Source organism: Schistocerca cancellata, chromosome 2 (genome assembly GCF_023864275.1).
Source record: "Schistocerca cancellata isolate TAMUIC-IGC-003103 chromosome 2, iqSchCanc2.1, whole genome shotgun sequence".
In the NCBI taxonomy this organism is placed as follows: Eukaryota; Metazoa; Arthropoda; class Insecta; order Orthoptera; family Acrididae; genus Schistocerca; species Schistocerca cancellata.
The window spans coordinates 899,845,203-899,867,065 of record NC_064627.1 but is presented as its reverse complement, the minus strand read 5'-3'; the positions used below and the strand labels follow the sequence as shown (position 1 = coordinate 899,867,065).

Genomic DNA, 21,863 nt, shown 5'->3' with positions numbered 1-21,863 from the left:
CCCATTTCATGTCTGGCAATGTAGTGCAGCATGCGGATTCTTACGTAGGTTCCATTTGTGTGAGCTTATGTATTGGTTTAATTAGTTAATAGTGTCAGTTCTTTGTATATACTTAGTGAGTGACTTCGTTATTTAGTTAGGCAAAAAGATAAATAAGCTTACTGATGTGCAAGAAAATATACACGATAATATGATTCAACATTCTGAGATAAATCTTTGCATATTAGATTCAAATGAATAGATGTTACAGTCACTAAACACACAAAATCAGCAATAACTTGAAAACTTCCTAACCAGTTTCATTAATGTGTTTTATTTATGAAGCATAGCTGTGAGGAAGACAGCTTTTGGATGGATTCTGTCACTATTTTCTTAGCTCAGTTACTATTCATTCAGTTCTAAGAAATGTAACAATATTATGAAAAAGAAAGTTGCTACTCACGCAGATAGGCCCAACAAGAAGACTGTCACAAATAAGCTTTGGGCAAGGATGGCCTTTGTCAAAAATGGACACCACACACACACACACACACACACACACACACACACACACACACACTGGCTTAAGTTGCCAGAGACTGCATTCAAGTGTATGAGTTGCATTTGTGTGTGTGTGTGTGTGTGTGTGTGTGTGTGTGTGTGTGTGTGTGTGTGTGTGTGATTTTCCATTGTTTGTTCAGTTCTAAGAAATATAAGTTGAAACACTTTGCAATACATGTACAATGTTAAAAACTCCATTGAAATTCATTATTGATTCTTGGATTATAGGTGAAACATTTTTAGATGTATCCTTGTTGATATTCAACGCATCTCATCAAAGAAAACCTCTGTCTTCTATTGACAACACAGCCAACTTTCTTTTAATATAAGTAAATCCCGTAACTTCTTTGGAATAATTGCACTACATTCTGTTGAAAGTCGTATCAAAATATATCAGTCCACTTACGTATAGACAGAGGATGTTAATACATTCAGCTATATGAGCAATGTATTATTTATTTATTTTTATGATATTTGTTCCTGTAGTAGCATAGTTTATAATGTGATTTCAGAGAAAGCAATTTTATTTTGTATAGTGTTAATGTATTTAATGGAAAACAAACAGTTAATCAAAGGAGTAATGACGTTAGCTGCTAGTGGACGTTGATTTAAATCAGTGGCGAAAGTTGAAAATTCGTGCTGGACTGGAACTTGAGGCAGAATTCTTGTGAACAGTCACCTTGAATGCCTTGGCTGTCAGGACATGGTCCCTGACCAACTATAATTCCCAGTTTATCCCTACACTACTGCTGTAGTGCCTCTGCCCATTACCTTCACTGCACACAGTGATTGCTGATTCCCATAGGAATTCGGGCTTGTTTGTGCATTTTCACAGAAAGAATCATTTGCCGTATCACCCTGGTTATAAATATGTGGTGTCTGTTCTTTTGGACATGTGCAAAAGTATCATTGGCCATCTCGCACTGTTTATATATAAGTGGGGGTCTGTTCTTCCATACACGGTTATATGTATGTGGTGTCTGTGCGTTCAGACATGTCCGAAAGAACACACACACAGGGCAAGATGGCCTATGATACTTTCAGTGCAGATGTACAAACAAGCCCAAATTCCTAAAGGAATCAGTGACTGCTGTGAGTGCGGAAGACAATGGGCATGGGCACTATGTCAGTGGTGTGTGAATAAGTTGGGAATTTGGGCCAGTCAGGGACTGTGTCCAGATAGCTGAGGTGGTCAAAGCAACCATTCACTAGAAATGGAAAATCTGGGTATAATTCCTGGTCTGTCACAAATTTTCAAACTTTCCCTGTTGATTTAATTCATGCCCACTAGCAGCTGATGCCATTATTCCTTTGATTAATTGTCTTATAAAGGTAACAAGATCAAAGATGATGTCTGTTCTTTCAGACATGTCCAAAACAATATAAACACTTCCCAGATGTGTGTGAATGCTGTTGCACCATAAATTAAAAAGGTACAATGCAGAAACTTTGTGAAACAGTTCATAGGTGCTTCTTGACACATGCCTAGATAGAGAGTAATTGGGATATTGCCTGCTCACTCTTCAGTTTATCAACAGGCTGTACCTGCCTTTACTTTCAATCTAAACATTATCTCCCATACTCTTCTGGTCTTTTCATCCAACTCCATGAAGATTAAATGTCCAGCAAATCTTGCACTTTGGAGTCTAATTTCCTGCGATACTGTTGCCAAACTTTGGTACAGTTCTTCCCTTGATCTTCATTTCCGTATTTTACCTCTTCCTTTGGGGCAGGACATTTTCTTAAGGATTTCTCTCTTTCTTTTTGTAATAGTTAAGCATTATGTATTTATAGTGTCGCCTCAGTGTGCATTAGTATTATTTTCAATACAAGCAACCTGGTCGTACAGTAGCCACTTCATCTTCTTTGTTTTTACTTTATCCCTTCACTGCTCTTGTTTGTTCCTGTTAAATACTCCACCAGGTACTTAAATTTGTTGACCTTCTGTGTGATGGCTCAGGTGTGTCTCCAGTATGTGGTGGTATTCATTTTGCCTAGTTGGTGGCAATTCTGGGTTCCATTCTTCTGATATTTTGCCCATGTTTGTTAAGTTTGAACCCCATTCCCCTGCCTCACATACTATTGCTATGTCATTCACAAGTTACGAGAGGTGAAGCCAGTATCTGACACTAAAAATGTTCCAACATACAATTTTAACTTATCACAAATGCTTTTCTTCATCTGAACTCCACTAAAGAGCAGAAAAATATCATCTTTGACTTGAGCAGACTGAGCTCCAGAAACATGTCAGTGATGATGAGGTAGTGTGGGAGAAGTTGGGAAAACATCGAGAACCAAAGTCAAGAAAATTAAAATCCTCACTACATACAATATTAACATCAGCATTAAAAATAAGAAGGGGAATAAAAGTTTGCAGCAGTAAGAAAAAAATTGTGTGTGAGTAATTTGCAGGGTGTGAAGTTAGAAAAGGATAGGAGGTTCATAGTGCATATAACTAAACACACGTGACTATTTGTTACTATTTCATACCTGATGATTCTGGCATGAAACAAAGGAAGATAAAAACTTAGAGTGCCTCTCTGAGTGTGCTTCACACTATCCACACAATACACCCAGCAGAAAGGCTTTTTCAGAATATCGAGGACATAATCTTGTCGCTTGAAAAATAGATTAAAGAGGTATCATTCTGCTGGGTACTAGGGTTCGTGGCAACAAGATGACAGTTGCAGCAGCTGAAGAGACTTGTGGAGAAAGTGTGGTGACTGATTGGGCTGTCCACTGCCTTCTGTAATGCCCATATAGGAAAAAAGATTCTTTGGCATTAATGTCTGCTTTGACTTGTATGATTTTTTAATTATAATAAAAAATTCTGCTTATTCGAATACCTAAATAATATTTTCTGTTAGATAAGCAAGTTGTTCTTGTAGCCATAGGTGACTGTTTTACCGCTGATACTGATTTGTGTCAAAACTTGGTGTTTCACCATTTAATAGTGAATACAAATATTGGTATGCTGAGTAAGAAGGCAATAGTATCCAGAATGAGATTTTCACTCTGCAGCGGAGTGTGTGCTGGTATGAAACTTCCTGGCAGATTAAAACTGTGTGCCAGACCGAGACTCGAACTCGGGACCTTTGCCTTTCGCAGGCAAGTGCTCTACCAACTGAGCTACCCAAGCACGACTCACGACGGGGCATGAGTCGTGCTTGGGTAGGTCCCGAGTTCGAGTCTCGGTCTGGCACTCAGTTTTAATCTGCCAGGAAGTTTCAAGGCAGTAGTGTGTTAAAAAAGAAACAACACAGGACAATTTGCATGAGTTTGGATGTTGGTGGTTCTTGAAAAAATGGTCACTAGTGGGGAATTTTGGAAATGAAAACAAAATATAAAGAGCAGTCATCGTTTTCATTTACTAAAAACAAATGCATAAACATAATGAATAGAGAGGTTTTACTGCATTAAATTGTTAATTATTATCTGTGATTCATTAATAATAAACATTTATGAAAATTTTGAATTAATTATTATAACATTGAAGAACTTATTGTCCCAGGCATGTGTCATCATTTTATCTCTTATTAATAGCTGTGCTGAGATACTTAAGGAGGCTTCAGTATGTTAATTTTAGACCATCTTTGTTTTCCATATCTGTAGACATGTTGTGCTGAGTGCAGGGCCAGTGATGACTCCATCACAGTGGCAAGTGGCAACTGTCGCACTGCATCGTGCCTGTTCTGTGTCATTACACTCACTGCAGCAGCTGATGGTTGCATTCCGACCAGGGTCTCATTGTTTTTATGGAGATGTTGGGCAGGTCAAAGTGGCTGCTCGAAGAGATTGTACGGTTCGAGAATGTGAAAGGCTGAAACAGCTCGCACAACAGGTAAGGAGCTTGATATGAAGATCAGAAGCAAAAGTAAAAAGGGTATAGTTCAGTTCAGAAATAATGGCTGTGATAGTGACACACAACAAATGTGTACTCATGTTAATAGATATAAATTACAGTGTGTCAAATGTTGTAAATATTTCTGGATTAAAAGAGAACACTCATTGTAAAGTAGAAACATTTAGTTGTCAATAGGCACACATGTAAGAAATAAGAAACCTTACTAGCTTTCAGAGCTATCTTTTGACGAACTAGAGTAAACCTCACACACACACACACACACACACACACACACACACACACACACCTATGCCCATACATGGTAGACGAACAATGCCAGTGCTGTTTTTCTTGTGGTGGAGATACTGTTGCCAGGAAGGTTGGGTAGAGGGTGAGAGAGGCAGGGAGGGGGACTGGGGTTGGGTGTCTAGTGACCTCAGAGGAAGGCACCTGATGTGCTGGCTAGGTGTGTGGCAAGGAGGGGTGGCAGATATATGGGTTGGCACAAGTGCAGTGGCTGGTAGAAAGCAGCAGAAGCTGAAGGCAATTTGGGGACATGAATTGGGATGGAGTGCTAGGATGGAGGAAAGGGAAACTGCTGGGTGGTGGGTGTGGGGACTACGGGTTACCTGAGATTGAGGCCAGAATGATTATGGGAGTGTAGGATATTTTGTAAGGATAACCCCCAATCTGCATAACTGAGAGAAGCTGGTGATGTCAGGAAGGATCCAGATTGCTTGGATTGTGAAATAGCCATTGAAATTGGGCATATTGTGCTCAGCTGCCTGTTGTGCCACTGGGTGGTCCACTTCGTTCTTGACAACAGTTTGGCAGTGGCCACCACAACCAGCAGTCCACCTGCCAAAAAATAGCATTGGTGCTGATAGTCAAGCCAGCACCATGTAGGAGCATAAGAGAGAGAGAGAGTGTGTGTGTGTGTGTGTGTGTGTGTGTGTGTGTGTGTGGCGTTCACACGTGTGCTTGTGTTTATATTTTTCTCCAGCCCGTTAAAGGATAACTCCAAAAACTAACAAGTTTTATTTCCTTTATGGGTGCCTATCATCAACTCAACGCTTTTGCTTTTTTGGTTGTACAGAAGTATTTATGTTCTTCAAGAACTTACCTGCAATATTTATGCTGCCCAGTATGTTAAACTTCTTTGTTGGTCAAAATGTTAAATGTACACAGAAGCAGAAAAAAGTTACTGAAAGTCATTAACGCCAGTAGTGGCAATACAATAAATAATTGATATGTTGCTTTTGTGTGGCCTGCAAGAAATTTTGCTCTTCTGTTTTAAATAGGCAATCACATAAGAACTCCTCATATGATGGTAATAGAAACAGTGTCACTCATTTAATATTATGGCTACTATGACCTTAATTTTATTTGTTTCCACTTTTTATTACAGTTTTAATCACAGCTACTGTTTTTATATTTAACTTTCTTATTTGTGCTATAATAAGATTAACTTTTTTTAAATTTCATACAGCACAGACACAGTGTAACAGTCTTTAGTGGGTTGCACAATGTTATATAACATCCTGAAAAATTAAAATTGTATTTAATACAGTGGCTTAAACTAAAACCCTTGCCTATACAGGAAATGTTTTTGTTGGCTTAGCTATCTGTGTATAATGTGATCTATCAGGGAGTTAAGTAACAATGTGCTCTGATGCAAAGTCAAAGATTCATTCCTGAAACAACCTCTAGCCTGTGGCTAAGTTATTGTTAGTCATATCCTTTCTCCTCATACTGATAGTCTCACAAGGTTTGCAGCAGAGCTTTTGTGGAATTTGGATAAATAAGAGAGGGATAGCGGCAGATTAAAGCTGTGCATTATGCCATGGAGGATAGCTCAGTTGTTACGAGCATGTCCTGCAAAAGCCAAGGGTCTGAATTCAAGTCCTGCTCAACAACATTTTTTAAAATGTATATTTTACTTTAAAAATCTGTTGGAAGTTTCATAAGTAAATATGTTTCAAATTGTATACAATTGAAGTTTCTCACTCTCCTCGTTTATATCATGTCCATTTGGTTTGTTTCTACTCATTGTTACAGGTGTTCTTGTTGGAAGGTCAGCGTGATCTTCAACAAACAGGATATCAACCAAGCAGTCCCCAGTCACAGTCTGAATATATGTCTACCAATGTGTCTGATAACGGGGAAGAACGCAGTTACATCTTTCTTCTGTATCCCCCAGACGTAGGCCACACTTTGAATCCAGATCTGTACATTGTGCGTGTACCATTTCGGAATCTGGTTGTTGGACTTCTGGCACATCAAATGCTTCTGCAGACTGTTGGCACCATTTTATTGGAAGGGACCACTCATATCATACCCAGGTGACAGTGACAAATGTTGTAAACCTTTAGCTTTGTAACTGGATCAGCCATGTTGATATTGGTCTGCAAACTCATCATGAGTTTCAACAAACTCTTGATGTGTTGAGTTTGCAGACTATTGGACTAGGTAATGAGTATGAGATGTTAGGTATAGAAAATATCTTGCATTATATATGAGCCAGCTCACTAATGTTTCTAATGCAAACATGTTATGAGTGTTTTGTAAAAGCTAATTTTTGGCATTTCATTATTACAAAGCAGAAATAATGAAAACTTGAATAAGAATATAAGAAGGAATTGGGCCATAAATTGAATAGAAATCAAAAGGTGAATTTTCTTTGTGTGTCAGCTTCTTTTTCAAGTGAAATACAGTCACGTCATTGTAAGTTCAGGCATGAGGAAAGAAACAAAAATAGGAGGAAGGAAACACTTTATAGCACCGTCTCAGTGCATATGTGTGTCACACTAGAAAATTGTATTGGTATATTTCCTGTTGCTCATTTTTTTAGTTCAAACATGAAACTAAATGTTAAATGTAAATCATAACATTTTTAGTTTAGTTTCTGAATTCTAATCATGTATTGATGTGAACCAGTTTCATTAATTCATTGCCTTGTGACCACTGGTACCCATCTTCAATGTCTCTCAAGGATGTAGACCTACTTCACGTATACAGAGTGATTTTTATTAATGTTTAAAAACACCAAAAGTAATGTATATGACACTAAGGCTGTTAATTTAATATAAGACATGCAGTCGCAAATTTCAGGGAATACCCCAAAAGTGGATGACAAATGTTGAATGTGTAACATCACCACATGAAGTAGTCGCCGTACGTGTAGTGATTGTGGCTATCGGTCTGTCACCCTCAGTCATCCCAACCCAAGTCAAGTATTCCCGTTGCCTCTATGCCCATGTGTGTAACTTTAGCACATGAGGCTCAGGGTTTGAGTCTTGCATCTAGCAGGCAGTATTTTTGTCCTTGTGTTAGATAATTGTATATTTTCATTGAGGTAAGATTTATTGTTTTATTTACCAGTCTTACAGCCTCTGCTGATTTATTGCAAATTATAGCACAGCAAAAAATTACCGTATTGCATCATAAGTAAATGAGTATAAGCTTCCCAATTGTGTTGTCATCAGTAAATGGCCTAATTATCTTTACTAAATAATTTGTGTAAAGAAAAAAAGAAGAGAGGAAACGAAAGAAACAAGATAAGTGCAGCTTTTACTAGGACAATAATTTTGTAACTTCTACACTAACAGCAGATCACATTTACAAAGGTGTTCAAAATTTGCACCATTTGGTCAAATGCAGCTATTGCACCCTCAATCATCTCTTCATGCCCAAACCCAACTGCTGCTTGTGCGGTAAGGTTCGTCATCTGGTGATGTCACATTTTTAACATTTCTCATTTGGGATATTTCTCGACATTTGTGACCCCATGTGTTGGATATTAAATTATTTGTCTCAACATCATCTATGTCACTTCAGAGGTTTTTGAGTGTTGATAAGAATCACCCTGCAGATTTAAAAATCTACCAATTCTGTGCCATCTGTTAATGCTACATCTCTAAATATTTATGTTATAAATTTTAATTTTAATTAGAAAATAGGGATCACTTCGGTTTTACTACCAATTGTATGTAACTGCCATGTCTTATTGACTACATTCATTTCTCTCTTGCAGTTTGGCCAATGTTTTACTGCATAGCCCTGCAGCTAAACTTACTGATAACAGGGATCAAGCAAAGTCACAGAATGAGCAACAAAAATTATCAGGTCTTATGAAGTACATGCTGCCAGCTCACATTCAAACACTTCTGTTGTGTTTGGATGTTTCGTATGACAGGGCAATACAGTTTGATTCACGGCCTGGATTAAAATTTCTAGTTCAGAAAGTAGCTAACCTTGAACGAGCTGCCAATCTGTATAGGCAAGCAGGTGCAGCATGGACATTGAAAGTAGTAACTTTGTTTGATTTGTGCTTACATGAAGTGTGGAAGAGTGGAGTTACTCTAGAAAAGGTAAAGTTAATTCTGGAAGATGAAAGGAACAGCAACACTAAATCAACAGAAGGAATTATGCAGAAGCCAGGAGCAGAAACGAATTATGACTATGGCGATATGTCAGTCTTCTTGAAAAGGTTACGTCAAAGTTTTGATCAACTCTGTGAGACATATGTTGATGTTGTTCTTGACAAAGATGGACAGCATTCAGCTGTTGATCAGATTTCTGATCAGCCAATATTTTTTCTTATAGCACATCCAGATGATTTTCCTGAAATAAAGAGGAAGGAATCTCTGAGTAAGAATATGACAACAAATTATGAAGAGAAGGATGCTATCTCTTTCCAGGCAAAGACAGAAGTTTCGTCATGTGTAAGAACAGAAGATAAAAATATTAATAAAGATTTAGAACATGATATTTCAGAGGCTGCTGATGATGAGTTTTCAGCTACAGATGAACCCGATCAAAACATTCATAACACTGATCAAGTTGCTGTCTCAGAAGAAACTGTGTGCAAGGAAATATCAGTTGAAAGTGAACAGCATGTGAGCATAAGTAAACCTTTTGCTCTAGCTGATTTTGCACGTCGCTACTCCTCGTCAAGTGATAGTGATACTGAAGTGAGGCTTGATACTAATGTCCTGTGTGATGGACTTTCAGCTAATCATGAGGTTGTGAATGATTCAGTATATGAAGTTGCAACAGAGAAAGATATAGAGGGATTGATGGGGGAGTACAAAAAACATAAACAAGCGCACACCATGCCTACTTCATATACAGACAAGCGTAAAAATCCATTCCTTACACAAGGGCAGGTTGACACTGCATTTGAGCCACCACCACCCAGTGAGCCGGTGCCACTTGAGATAGAACGCCAGCGCCAAAGCAGCCTCTTCAGGGTAAGCAAAAAACTATTTAATAGAATGAAGCAAACTTGTATTCCATTTCAGAAGAAATAAAATTCCAGTTCACACAAATATTTACTTTTTGTTGTTGTCATTAGTTGATTTGCTCTGTTATGTAGTGTATAGCACAAGAATGTGGGTAAGCAATATGTTTCTTTGCTTAGTTTTGTGAATAAGGGATTTTTTCCTTCTCTCTCTCTCTCTCTCTCTCTCTCTCTCTCTCTCTATATATATATATATATATATATATATATATATATATATATATATATATATATATATATATAAAAAGAAAGATGATGAGACTTACCAAACAAAAGCGCTGGCAGGTCGATAGACACACAAACAAACACAAACATACACACAAAATCTAGCTTTCGCAACCAACGGTTGCCTCGTCAGGAAAGAGGGCAGGAGAAGGAAAGACAAAAGGATATGGGTTTTAAGGGAGAGGGTAAGGAGTCATTCCAATCCCGGGAGCGGAAAGACTTACCTTAGGGGGAAAAAAGGACAGGTATACACTCGCGCACACACACACATATCCATCCACACATACAAGATACAAGCAGACATTTGTCCTATATATATATATATATATATATATATAAAGAAAGATGATGAGACTTACCCAACAAAAGCGCTGGCAGGTCGATAGACACACAAATAAACACAAACATACACACAAAACTCTAGCTTTCGCAACCAACGGTTGCCTCGTCAGGAAAGAGGGAAGGAGAAGGAAAGACAAAAGGATTGGGTTTTAAGGGAGAGGGTAAGGAGTCATTCCAATCCCGGGAGCGGAAAGACTTACCTTAGGGGGAAAAAAGGACAGGTTTACACTCGCACACACACACATATCCATCCACACATACATAGACACAAGCAGACATTTGTAAAATGTGTGTGTGTGTGCGAGTTAAACCTGTCCTTTTTTTCCCCCTAAGGTAAGTCTTTCCGCTCCCGGGATTGGAATGACTCCTTACCCCTCTCCCTTAAAACCCAATCCTTTTGTCTTTCCTTCTCCTTCCCTCTTTCCTGACGAGGCAACCGTTGGTTGCGAAAGCTAGAGTTTTGTGTGTATGTTTGTGTTTATTTGTGTGTCTATCGACCTGCCAGCGCTTTTGTTGGGTAAGTCTCATCATCTTTCTTTTTAAATATATTTTTCCCACGTGGAATGTTTCCCTCTATTATATATATATATATATATATATATATATATATATATATATATATATATCCTCGGTTCCAGAAATACTCATATTTTTAAATTGAGTCTCAATATCTGTTTCCCGTAAAATTGTTACTTGGATGTGCGTATTTCATATGTCTTCCTTTTTTAATGTTGTACTTTAAATAATTTCAACATATTTGTCATTTATTAGTAATGTTTCATATGTTCTCTGACATGAAGGAGAAATTTGAGAAATTTGGAACAAGGCAAGATATATATTAACAAAGAAAATCAATTTTATAAACTAATTTCAGACCTGTTTTATTTATTAACCTTAATTGAATTTTGATATAATTTTGGTTTAAATGCCCCCCCCTCCCCCTCCCAAATGAACCATGGAATTTGCCATTGGTGGGGGTAGCCTGCATGTCTCAGCGATACAGATAGCAGTATCGTAGGTGCAACCACTACACAAGGGTATATATTGAGAGGACAGACAAATGTGTGGTTCCTGAAGAGGGGGAGCAGCCCTGTCAGTAGTTGCATGGGTCTGGATGATTGACTGATCCGGCCTTGTCAGACCTACCAATACAGCCTTGCTGTGCTGGCAATGCGAACGGCTGAAAACAAGGGGAAACTACAGCCATAATTTTTCCTGAGAGCATGTATCTCTACTGTATGGTTAAATGATGATGGCACCCTTTTGGGTAAAATATCCTGGAGGTAAAATTGTTGCCCATATGGATCATCAGTTGGGGGCCACTCAGGAGAAACAAAACTGGTGTTCTGCAGATCAGAGAGTGGAATATTAAATCTCATAAATAGGCAGGTAAGTTAGAAAATTTTAAAATTGAAGTTGATAGGTTGAAGTTAGGTGTAGTGGGAATTAATGAAGTTCAGTGGCATGAGGAACAGGACTTTTGGCCAGGTGAATAAAGGGTTATAAATACAAAGTCACATAGGGGCAGTGCAGGAGTGGGTTCAATAATGAATAAGAATCTAGGAAAGAAAATAACTCCATTCTTTACGAGAAGACACAGAAATAGTAATTTTATCTGCTGATGAGGGGACTGCTGCTGTCCTTCTGTCTGCAATATCTTATTTTGACAATATGATGGATTTTCTGGTGGACTCAGCATGTTGTTATCTCTAGAAGGATCCAACGGATGCTGTACAATGAAAGACATCTGCTCTCCTCAAATCCAGTCAGTTTCCTGACCATCTGAAAAAGAGCTTGAGCAGCAGTTCCACCACAACTTAATGGCCTGCCAGTGATACATAAAGAAGGAGCTCCAGTTTGCCTCATTGTGAACCATGTAGGAGGCCCAACATACTACCTAGCAAAATGTATGGCTTCTCTTTTGAGCTCTTTGGTAGGGAAATGTAAATACTATATTTGGAAGATTTTATAAAACAGTAGAAGAACTTGCACCTCAAACTAAGTGGCCTCTTTCTGCTCACATGAGTGCCTTTTGTGGATTCACTATAACACATAGAAATTAAGCTGGAAGAGGATTTCTTACATCTTTTCAAGCATGTGCTCACCTCAACTTACATTTTACTTAATGACCCTGTTTTGAGCAAACTTACAGTGTTGCTTTGTGTAGCCCTCTGTCTCTCATGGTACTTAATATTTTTTGGAGAGACTTCAGGGACAGAGCATTTCAGTCAGCAGTTTTGAAATCTAAATTTGTTTTTGGAGATGTGTAGATGATATTTTTGTGGTATGGCCACATGGGCCAGCAATACTTAAAATACTCCATATTTGGATAATCTAAATTTCATCCATCTGATCATGTATTTCACCATGGAAGTGGAGCAAATGGAGACCTACTTTCTCTGACTGTCATTATTTGTGGAAAGAAGTCAGATTCTTGGGTCACAGTGTGCTTTGTAAAACTACACACACCAACCTGTATCGATGAGCTGTCATCACCCATCCCAGGCAAGTGGTATATTGCAGACTCTCATTTATAGGGCTAAAGCTATCTCAGATCCAGAGAGTTCATCAGCAGAGCTTAGCCATCTCTGCTTAGTGATTTTTCCAGAATGGATACTCCGATAAGATGATTTGCAATGCATTTAGACCATCATGCACTAAAGAGCTACCAGGAAAAATTGAGAACTCCATGAGGATGGTTTTTGTGCCTTAGATTGGTGGTGGTTAGCAAATGCAAATGATGTTGAGTTCTGTTAAAGATGGCCTAGGTCTACAAAAACCAGGAATATACAAAATCCCATTCCTGTATGGGAAATCTTACATTGGCTAGATGTGTTGCATTGTTAAAGACAGATGCAATGAACATGGGCATCATACCAGATTGGGTTAGCCAGAAAAATCTGCTGTTGCTGAACACTGTCATGATGGAATGCGGCAAGAACTGCAGAGTGCCCAAATACTCTCACCTTCCCCCACATACTGTGACTGTATCATTAATGAAGCAACTGAAATACTTAGAGCTAACAGGGCTCTGGATTTCAACTCAGCAAAGTATGGAAACCAGTATTGGCGGCACTTGTGCATCATTGGCTGCAGATGAGTGAATGCAAGAATTTAACACAAATGAGGAATCAAGGGTCAGGACCATTAACGAGCTTGCCCATGTATGCATGCTGGGTTCACAGCTTGCTGCCACACTTTCCCACACTGCACTCAAGTAGACTGCAGCCTGTTTCTCCTGCAGGGGGCTCTGGATGTCGACTTCTTCTTTGATTTTGTTGTATCCCTGCCCCTTTGCACCTGCACTTTTCTAGCAAGCCAGTGCATTAGTGGCCAAGCCACAACAACAGTGTGTTAATAGCACCTGACAATGATGTGCAGCTGCATTGTGAAAATATTGTGCAGTTTACACACCACCATCTGATGCAACATCCATAAACCATTCAAGGTATTTCTTTAAATGTTCAGAAATTTTCAGTTGTACACTTCATAAAACAAAACAAGAAAAGAAAGAAAAAAGTGATGTACTTATGATAAAAATGTCAGTGTGTCACAACTGGAATCTGTTAACACATACAAATATCTGGGTGTAAATGTTTGGAGTGATATGAAATGGAATGATTATACAGGTTCAGTCATAGGTGAAGCAAATGACATACTTCATTTCATTGGTAATATACTAGTTCAGTAGGTCTACAGAAGAGATTACTTACAAAACACTGGTACTACTCATCCTAGAATATCCCTCAAGTGCTTCAGATCCTTACCAAATACAGAAGGTGTTGAACATATAGAAACAAGGACAGCACAAAAGGCCACAGGTTTGTTTGACCATTTGGAGAGCATCACGTATATGTTATTTATCCCTTCTGCCTTGTTTAATCCCAAATTTTCTAAAAATGTTCATGTTTACTGAAATTCAAAACCTTTTACTAAAGGTGGGTGATTTCATTAAGGAATATCTAATTTAAACTGCAGATATTATTCTTCTAGAAAATATTAAAGGTCTTTAAACAATCTCTTTGTCTCAAAATAAAGCTGCAGAAGGAATTGCTAATTTGGCCGACAGTTTGAGCATTTTAAAAAGAAACAAAATCTTGTTTTGAAGCTTTTTCCATTGCCTGTCATGAAAGTATGGACATTGGGCATGTAAATGATTCTTGGTTTTCTTGCTGCATCAGATTTGCTTTGCATACTCAAGGTTTTAACAGCTTACTTTTCTGTCATCATCAGGAGCTAACTATTGTACTGATAGGCTATGTGGTGCTTTTGTATGGAGTTCTGTGAATTATTTCTTGGAGACATCATAAATTCACAGAACTTTCCTATGATGCCAGAGAGCATATTGAAGTCTGTTATGGAAGAATATTAATAGTGATGCTGATTCCATTAGATGGTACATAAGCAGGCTTATTTCTCTTAGCCTTTAAGCATCAGTCACCTTTTGTTATGCACCTCACAGCCACTGTTCCAATTAATGTTGTTGTATGCACATTCGGATTTCAACAACTCCTTTGATGACAGAATCCCAGTAGCTTGATGCGTGGGATAAGATTTTTGTTTCCTCAGAGATAATCATGTGGTAAGCAACAGAGTCTATCATATAACCTCAATTCACACAGTATATGTCTCTTTTATAATTCGTTTATACTATTGTCTTTTACCTAATTACTTAAATAAATTATGACACTGATTGCATGTAAAAATGCTCAAAGGTGAACCAAGCATTTGAATAAAATTTATGTAGAAATAAATCTAAAAACAAAGATGATGAGACTTACCAAACAAAAGCACTGGCAGGTCGATAGACACACAAACAAACACAAACATACACACAAAATTCAAGCTTTCGCAACAAACGGTTGCTTCGTCAGGAAAGAGGGAAGGAGAGGGAAAGACGAAAGGATGTGGGTTTTAAGGGAGAGGGTAAGGAGTCATTCCAATCCTGGGAGCGGGAAGACTTACCTTAGGGGGAAAAAAGGACAGGTATACACTCGCACACACACACACATATCCATCCGCTCATACACAGCAACAAGTAGACATTTGTAAAGGCAAAGAGTTTATTTAGAAATAAAGTAGACATAGAACTGAAACACGTGGGACTTCGTATTTTATGTTCCTCCATAAAGAGTATGTTTTACTTCAGTAGTGCTGTTTATCAATGTGATCTGTTTTCTGTTATTGAGATGAAACTCCATCTAGGCAAGACAGTTCCCATTCACACCACAACATTTTAGTTTCCAAAGAATATTTTTTTGATACAATCAAAGTCCTTGGCAAACCCACAGAATATATGAACAGGGTCATTTTTGTTATTAAGCTATAGCAGAATGCAATTTGTGAGATTAAACATGGGTTTATGTAGTTAGAACTCTTTACAAAAGCCAAACAGGCAGTTAATGATTTGTAGGTCACATTCTGGGAAATAATGTGTAGACTGATAGAGTGAAACAAACCTGCAATTACAGATGATATCTTTATTTTCAATTTTTGAGACTGGTGTCGCTAATAGATACTTAAGCCTATTAGAAAATGTACCTAATTTTTGGCTGAGTACAGTTATAGTTGAAGGGCAATCCTATACATTCTAAAAGAAACATCATCATAGCTGAAAGAGTTATGAGTTTCAGTCTCTTAATATTTTTTTTGTAATTTCCTTAGATGTTGTTCTTAAAATTATATTGGAAAAGACAAGAAAGTAATGCACAATAATTTTATTACCAAAAAGTTTAATAGGTAACAAAACAATAAAATCACAAATGAACTCTACATAGTCACAACGATTATCATCACATTTCTCCCATCATGGTACCAGTTTCAAAATGGTCTGTTCGTAGAAGTCTGTTTGGTTGGAGTATAGCCATCTTGGACTGCTGATTTTCATTCACACCTGTCACAAAGCATTGGCCGGCCAGGAATTTCTTCATGGGGCCAAACAGATGAAAGTCTGATGCTGCAAGGTCCAAACTGTATGGTGGATGCTGGAAAACCTCCTGCCCAAGTTTGGCAATTTTCTCATGAACAGGAGCAGCAACACGGAGGCGGGCATAGTCATGACGAAGTTTGACACCTTCAACATTAATGTTGTGGCATTTGTCTTGAAGTGCACTACACAACTTAACTGAAGTTTCAATATGGGCTGCAGCATTCCCAGTGATCCCATGTCCACCAGTAATGCACCATGCATATCTCAGAACACGGTTACAGCACTTTCCTAGAAGACTGAATTACTTTGAATTTTTTTCATACTTGGGAACCAGCATGTTTCCACTCCAATGAGGTGTGTTTGGTTTTGGCCATGTAGTGGTGCCCCCATGACTGATCACCAGTGATGATTTCATTCAGAAAGTCATGCCCTTTGTGTTGTAATGCATTAAGCGATTCAAGCTTGTCATCATTCGCTGGCCCTTGTGGTTGTCTGTCAGGCTCTTAGGCACCCAGCGAGCACCAAGTTTACAAAACTTCAGTGTCTCATATACAATAAGTGTGCAGTTGCACATGCTTGTTATTCAAAATTGCTGCCTCAACGGCTCCAACATTCTGCGGGTTTGCAGCTGTTACCAGCTGCCCCGAGCATGGAGTATCACTAAAGTTGACATGGCCCTCTTGGATGAATGCACACCACCTGGAGACATTGCTACAGTCCATACAGGCATCCCCATATATGCTTGAATGTTCCTGTGGATTTCCTTTTCATGCCCTTTGGCCCACAAATATCGAACTACACTACACTGCTCTTCACAATTTGATGACAGTATCATATGAGCCATTTTTGTTTCATAGTTCAGGGTTCTCTCACTAGAGCTGCACATGTAGAAAAAAAACCTCTGCAGCGCAAACTTCAAACTATATTGTCATGAAATTTCAACATTACAGCTGCAATACCAGCGGAAAAAAATTATTGCGCATTACTTTCTGATCCTTCCTTGTATTTGTTTGTGGTGTATACAGGGTCTGCCACATTAGATTTAATGTCTCTGCATTTAATGCTTTGTTAGAAATTGTAATATTAATATCTACATCTACATCCATACACTGGAAACCACTGTTAAGTGCCTCTGTGCATGCTGTAATTAATATGATCTTGTTCTCATGATCTCTAAGGGTGTGATATGAAGTTCAGCCCTGCACTATATTACAAGATGTTTAACTTGAATGTATAGACATGTGGCTCTCATAATTGGTGCTGTTGCATAGCTAAGTGGATGGAATTCGACTCAAAACTAATCATCAAATAACAAAGAAAAGTAATATTGCAGCTTGGATGGTTCTCTGCAATTTATTGAATACTTTGGTATATAGAGAGTTTTGTATATCCCTAGAGTTATCATTTAAAGACAGTTCTTGAAACTTTGTAAGCAGGCTTTCTCAATGTAGTCTGTTTCTACCTTCAAGTGTCTACCAGTTGTTCTTTCAACATCTCTGTGGCACTCCCTTGCATGTCAAACCAACATGTGACCATTCATTCTGCCCTTCTCTATATGTGTTCAGTATCCTATATTAAACAATAATGGAAATTCCTGGATGGAGCAATACATAAAAATAAGGGAAAGGCAACCACTCATCTGTAGCAGAGTGATACATGGGGTACAGAAACATGTAACACAAAACTGCAGTCACACTAGCTTTCAAGAACTAGCTCTTTTTTTCACAATAGTACACACATTGACACACACAACCACACAGGTACCCAAATACACACCCTTGTGAACACAGAAAGATTAATGATTGATACTGGATTATTGAAAGCAGTTGCCTGCGCTGATGGAAGTGGGGAGGGAATAGAGGTCACAAGGAGGGAGTCGCAGGAAAGTGGCAGATCTTTGGATAGATGACGTTGCAGCCACACAAGAAGTCAAAAAGAGTATAGAGGGTACAAAAAGAGGTGTAGGAAGAGGAAGAGAGGTAAATGGGGGGGGGGGGGGGGGGGAAGAGAAAGGTGAAGATGAAGGGGGAGAAAGGAATGGGAGAGGGAAGGAAGAGGATTTGAAAAGAGGAATGAGGAGAGGGAGGGGGGGGGGAAGAGAGGGGGGGTTGAATGCCTGCATGGACAGGGAGGAAGAGGGGAGGAACATTCATTAGAGAAAGCAGTGCACAGTCTGGACAGAAAAGGAGAGTTTTGTACAGTAGAGAGTACGGAAAAGGCAAGGTGAGGCAGCAGGAACAGTTTATCAGAGGTTTAGGCTACAGGGACTGTGAGAGTGCAGGATGTGTTGAAAAGACAATTCCCATATGCGTAGTTCAGGCAAACTTTTACTGGAAGAGAGTATCGAAACGGCCCCTGTAGTGAACAAGCTATTGAAGTCATTTTTGTTGTGGCATGCAACAAGAGCGGCAACTGGATAGTGAAGTATGCAGTTGGCCACAGTTTGGCAGTGGCCATATGTGTAAGTAAATAGTTGCTTACTTGTCATACCACGTCCATTCCTACATATAGTTTGTTTTTCCTCGGTGCATTAGCATTGCCAGCAGAACAATGCAATGTGTCACATAGCTCACAATGGACCTAATTGACTGGAAGGGCACCAGGATCATTACTGTACTCAACTGGACATGAAACTGCCCGGATGTAGACTAGTCAAGAATCTGTGGGACCACCTCAATAGGGCTGCTCATGCCATAGATCCTCAACCAAGAAACTTAAGTGCCGCTGGCCATGGCAGTGAAGTTGCCATGATTCCACATCCCTGTAGGTACCTTCCAAAGCCTCATGACTCACTTCCTAGTAGTCCCACAGTGGTCTGTGCAGCATAAGATGGTTATTCAGGCTTTTGACAGGTGGTCATGTAAGTGTGACTGGATTCTGTGTGTGTGTGTGTGTGTGTGTGTGTGTGTGTGTGTGTGTTTGTTTAAGTAGTTTTGACCTCTTTGCTAACATTTAGTGTCCTAGATGTATCATTACACTTAGTTTATTTTAACTGTTCTACATCTTTCTGTAATTTTTTTGTTATGTAACAGGATAGTGAAGCTCACCGAAAAGTCTGGGCAGAAATGCTGGGCTCTGTATTTGATCTCTTGGCGCAGTTAGATGATAACCATTTTCGCACATTGTTACCTGTGCTGTTCCATGGTGTACGCCAGCTCACAGCACATGCTACAGACACTACACTGAAACAAGCTGTTGCTGAATTTTTCTATCGAGTTGCTGTGCTGTATGGATTCAGTCCAGAATAAGCTGCATTCTGTTCATTGTTGATCTATTTTATGCTGCTGTTGTCTGGTGAAAAGTTAGCTTCTTTGATTTACTGTTTGTCTTCCGAATACTGTGTGTTCCTAGGTGAACAGATTATCTCCTACAATAATAATGTTACTTGTATGTCTATAAAGGTGTAAACAAATAAGCATAGAAAACAGGACCATAGAGATCACACTGAATGATGAATCAAATGTGACAAGTAATTACTAAAAAAGTTTCTTCATGGTCCATTAAATTATTTTGGCTGGCAGCCGTATAATATTGTAGATGTGAACCAAAGTGTCAGTCATTATTAAAGTGGCCTTTCATCAGGGCACGTAATATTGCATATTCTGACAGGTTTAATAATGGTTGAAACATTTTTTGAAATATGATGCAGTCAACACACAGAGTAATTTTATGGATCATAACACCAAACTCAAAAGCTATTAACATTTTTTCAGTTGATTACAGAGTTCAATGATATGGGCATTATCATTACTTAAGAGTGACAGAAATGGAACTAGTATGACTCATTCAGCAAGATTACAAGAGCAGTACTGCTGCACTTCGCAAGAGCTATTGTTAACATATTTGTGGGAAACGAGCAGTTTCTGTTTCACCTTTTTTGTATTTGTTAGATTCCCTAAACTTTAGTGTATTAGCATTGTTAAGTTGAAACATTTTAGAAATGTATAAACTTGAGTTCTTAAACTATCATAATATTGAAATTCATGTCACATTTTATGATTATACATTATTGACTCTTGAGTATCAACATGTTAAAGGAACACATATGTTAGTAAGAGTGTGTATATGGTCTTCTCAATGCATGTTGTATGACAGACATGCCTGAAAACTTAGTCCACTTCCCTCCGTTAATATAGTTTAAGAAGTTGGGCAGTGCACTTCCCTTAATTAATATAGTTTAAGAATTTGGGCACATTACATGATTAAGGTGTTACTTTATTGCAATTTTAGTAAATGAGAAGTTAAGAAAGGTCAAATTCAGGATTTTTGTGATTCTTTTTCATTAGTCAACTCACAGAAAGGAACTCTTTGTTGGACAATTTCTGTGAAGTGGTTCCATTTTGCTCTTCCCGAGAGATTAAATCTCTTTTACAATGTCACAGGTTTTCTCTGCTTGACAGTACATCAAGCTTTGATAAAACTGTTTCACTGTCAGTCTGTTTAGTATGTATGAGAGGGCTACCTTGTTAGTAGAGCATTGTTGCCAAAGTTCTACATTGAAAGACCAGTCTGCTACATGATATTAATCTGTCAGGAAGACCACTGTCAGTAAGCTTCCTGTGAGTCTGTTTCAATCTACTATTTCTATTTCATGAAGCACTGTGACGTCTGTGATTAAATTTTAGAGTACTTTCATGTAATAACAAATTACTTTCATGTTACATTTTATGATTTTGATGGAAATTCCGGGACCACTTAAGATGACTCTATCAGCATTAGAGTTTATCCTATAGAGTGCAGCCCATATATTTAAAATGGAAGACTAAAAATGAAACCATGATGTGAGGTTTATTTCATCTGTCCAGCTGATATATCTGTGACTGTTACCTTCCCTGACTTATACTACTGATTGCTACATAATTGCATTCAGGAATTACTTCATACAAGAACACTTTAGTGAAGAAGGTAAAACCAAGGTTCATTCCACCACTTTATTTTAAAATCAGTGAGCCATTTGATTTACACTGCCATTGCACAGTAACTGATACTGTGTAAGCAACAGTGAATACATAATATTGCTGGACTAAATGTTGTTATAAATCTTTACTGGAAGGTTATCCCATAATTTTTCAGTAAATTTCAAATCCTCACATTATACTCCCAAATTCTTATAAGTAAATCACTCATTCCAATAGCATTGTTTCCATTGGTTATTTGTATGTTTATAACTGATCTTAATAAATTTTATTCGAAATGTGTAAAGAATAAATTAATTTGCTGGTACTGGACGTTGATGAAGTTCAAATTCTTTCCCGCAGTAAAGCTTCTGACATTATAAAATTTACCTTATAAATCTACACTATGGATGTTATGATAGCAATTATTTTTAATACATGCTGTTTAAAATATTGTTGAAAAGTTGATACTTAAAACAACATGATTATACATTACTGACTCTTGAGTATCAATATGTTAAAGGAACACATCTGTTAGTAAGAATGTGTGATTTATAAAATAGGCAGCTACCAGTTCACAAATCAGTTTTGGACAAATATAAATATCTGATATATCACATATCTATTTCAGGAAATAGTTTCTTATTTGAATTGTGAAACATATATAGAGTTGCAGTGCATGAAATTGTTTGTGTAGCAGCATAAATTGTCCTTAGATCAGTGATCTTGCACTTATGTCTCCTTTTTGTTGTATGTTTGAATATTTTAATACCTTTCAAATAATTT

General features: G+C 38.1%; 1 protein-coding gene across 1 annotated transcript in view; it reads left to right on the top strand.

Annotated features, from left to right (window-relative positions):
- LOC126162838 (brefeldin A-inhibited guanine nucleotide-exchange protein 3) overlaps nucleotides 1-21,069 on the top strand; it is a 294,784-nt gene extending 273,715 nt beyond the window's left edge. The window contains exons 27-30 of the mRNA XM_049919600.1: nucleotides 4,153-4,381; nucleotides 6,443-6,726; nucleotides 8,418-9,636; nucleotides 19,215-21,069. Coding sequence (XP_049775557.1) covers nucleotides 4,153-4,381; nucleotides 6,443-6,726; nucleotides 8,418-9,636; nucleotides 19,215-19,430 — 1,948 coding nt within the window. The 3' untranslated portion in view covers nucleotides 19,431-21,069. The remainder of the gene's footprint in view (nucleotides 1-4,152; nucleotides 4,382-6,442; nucleotides 6,727-8,417; nucleotides 9,637-19,214) is intronic.
- The last annotated feature ends 794 nt before the right edge of the window (nucleotides 21,070-21,863 follow it).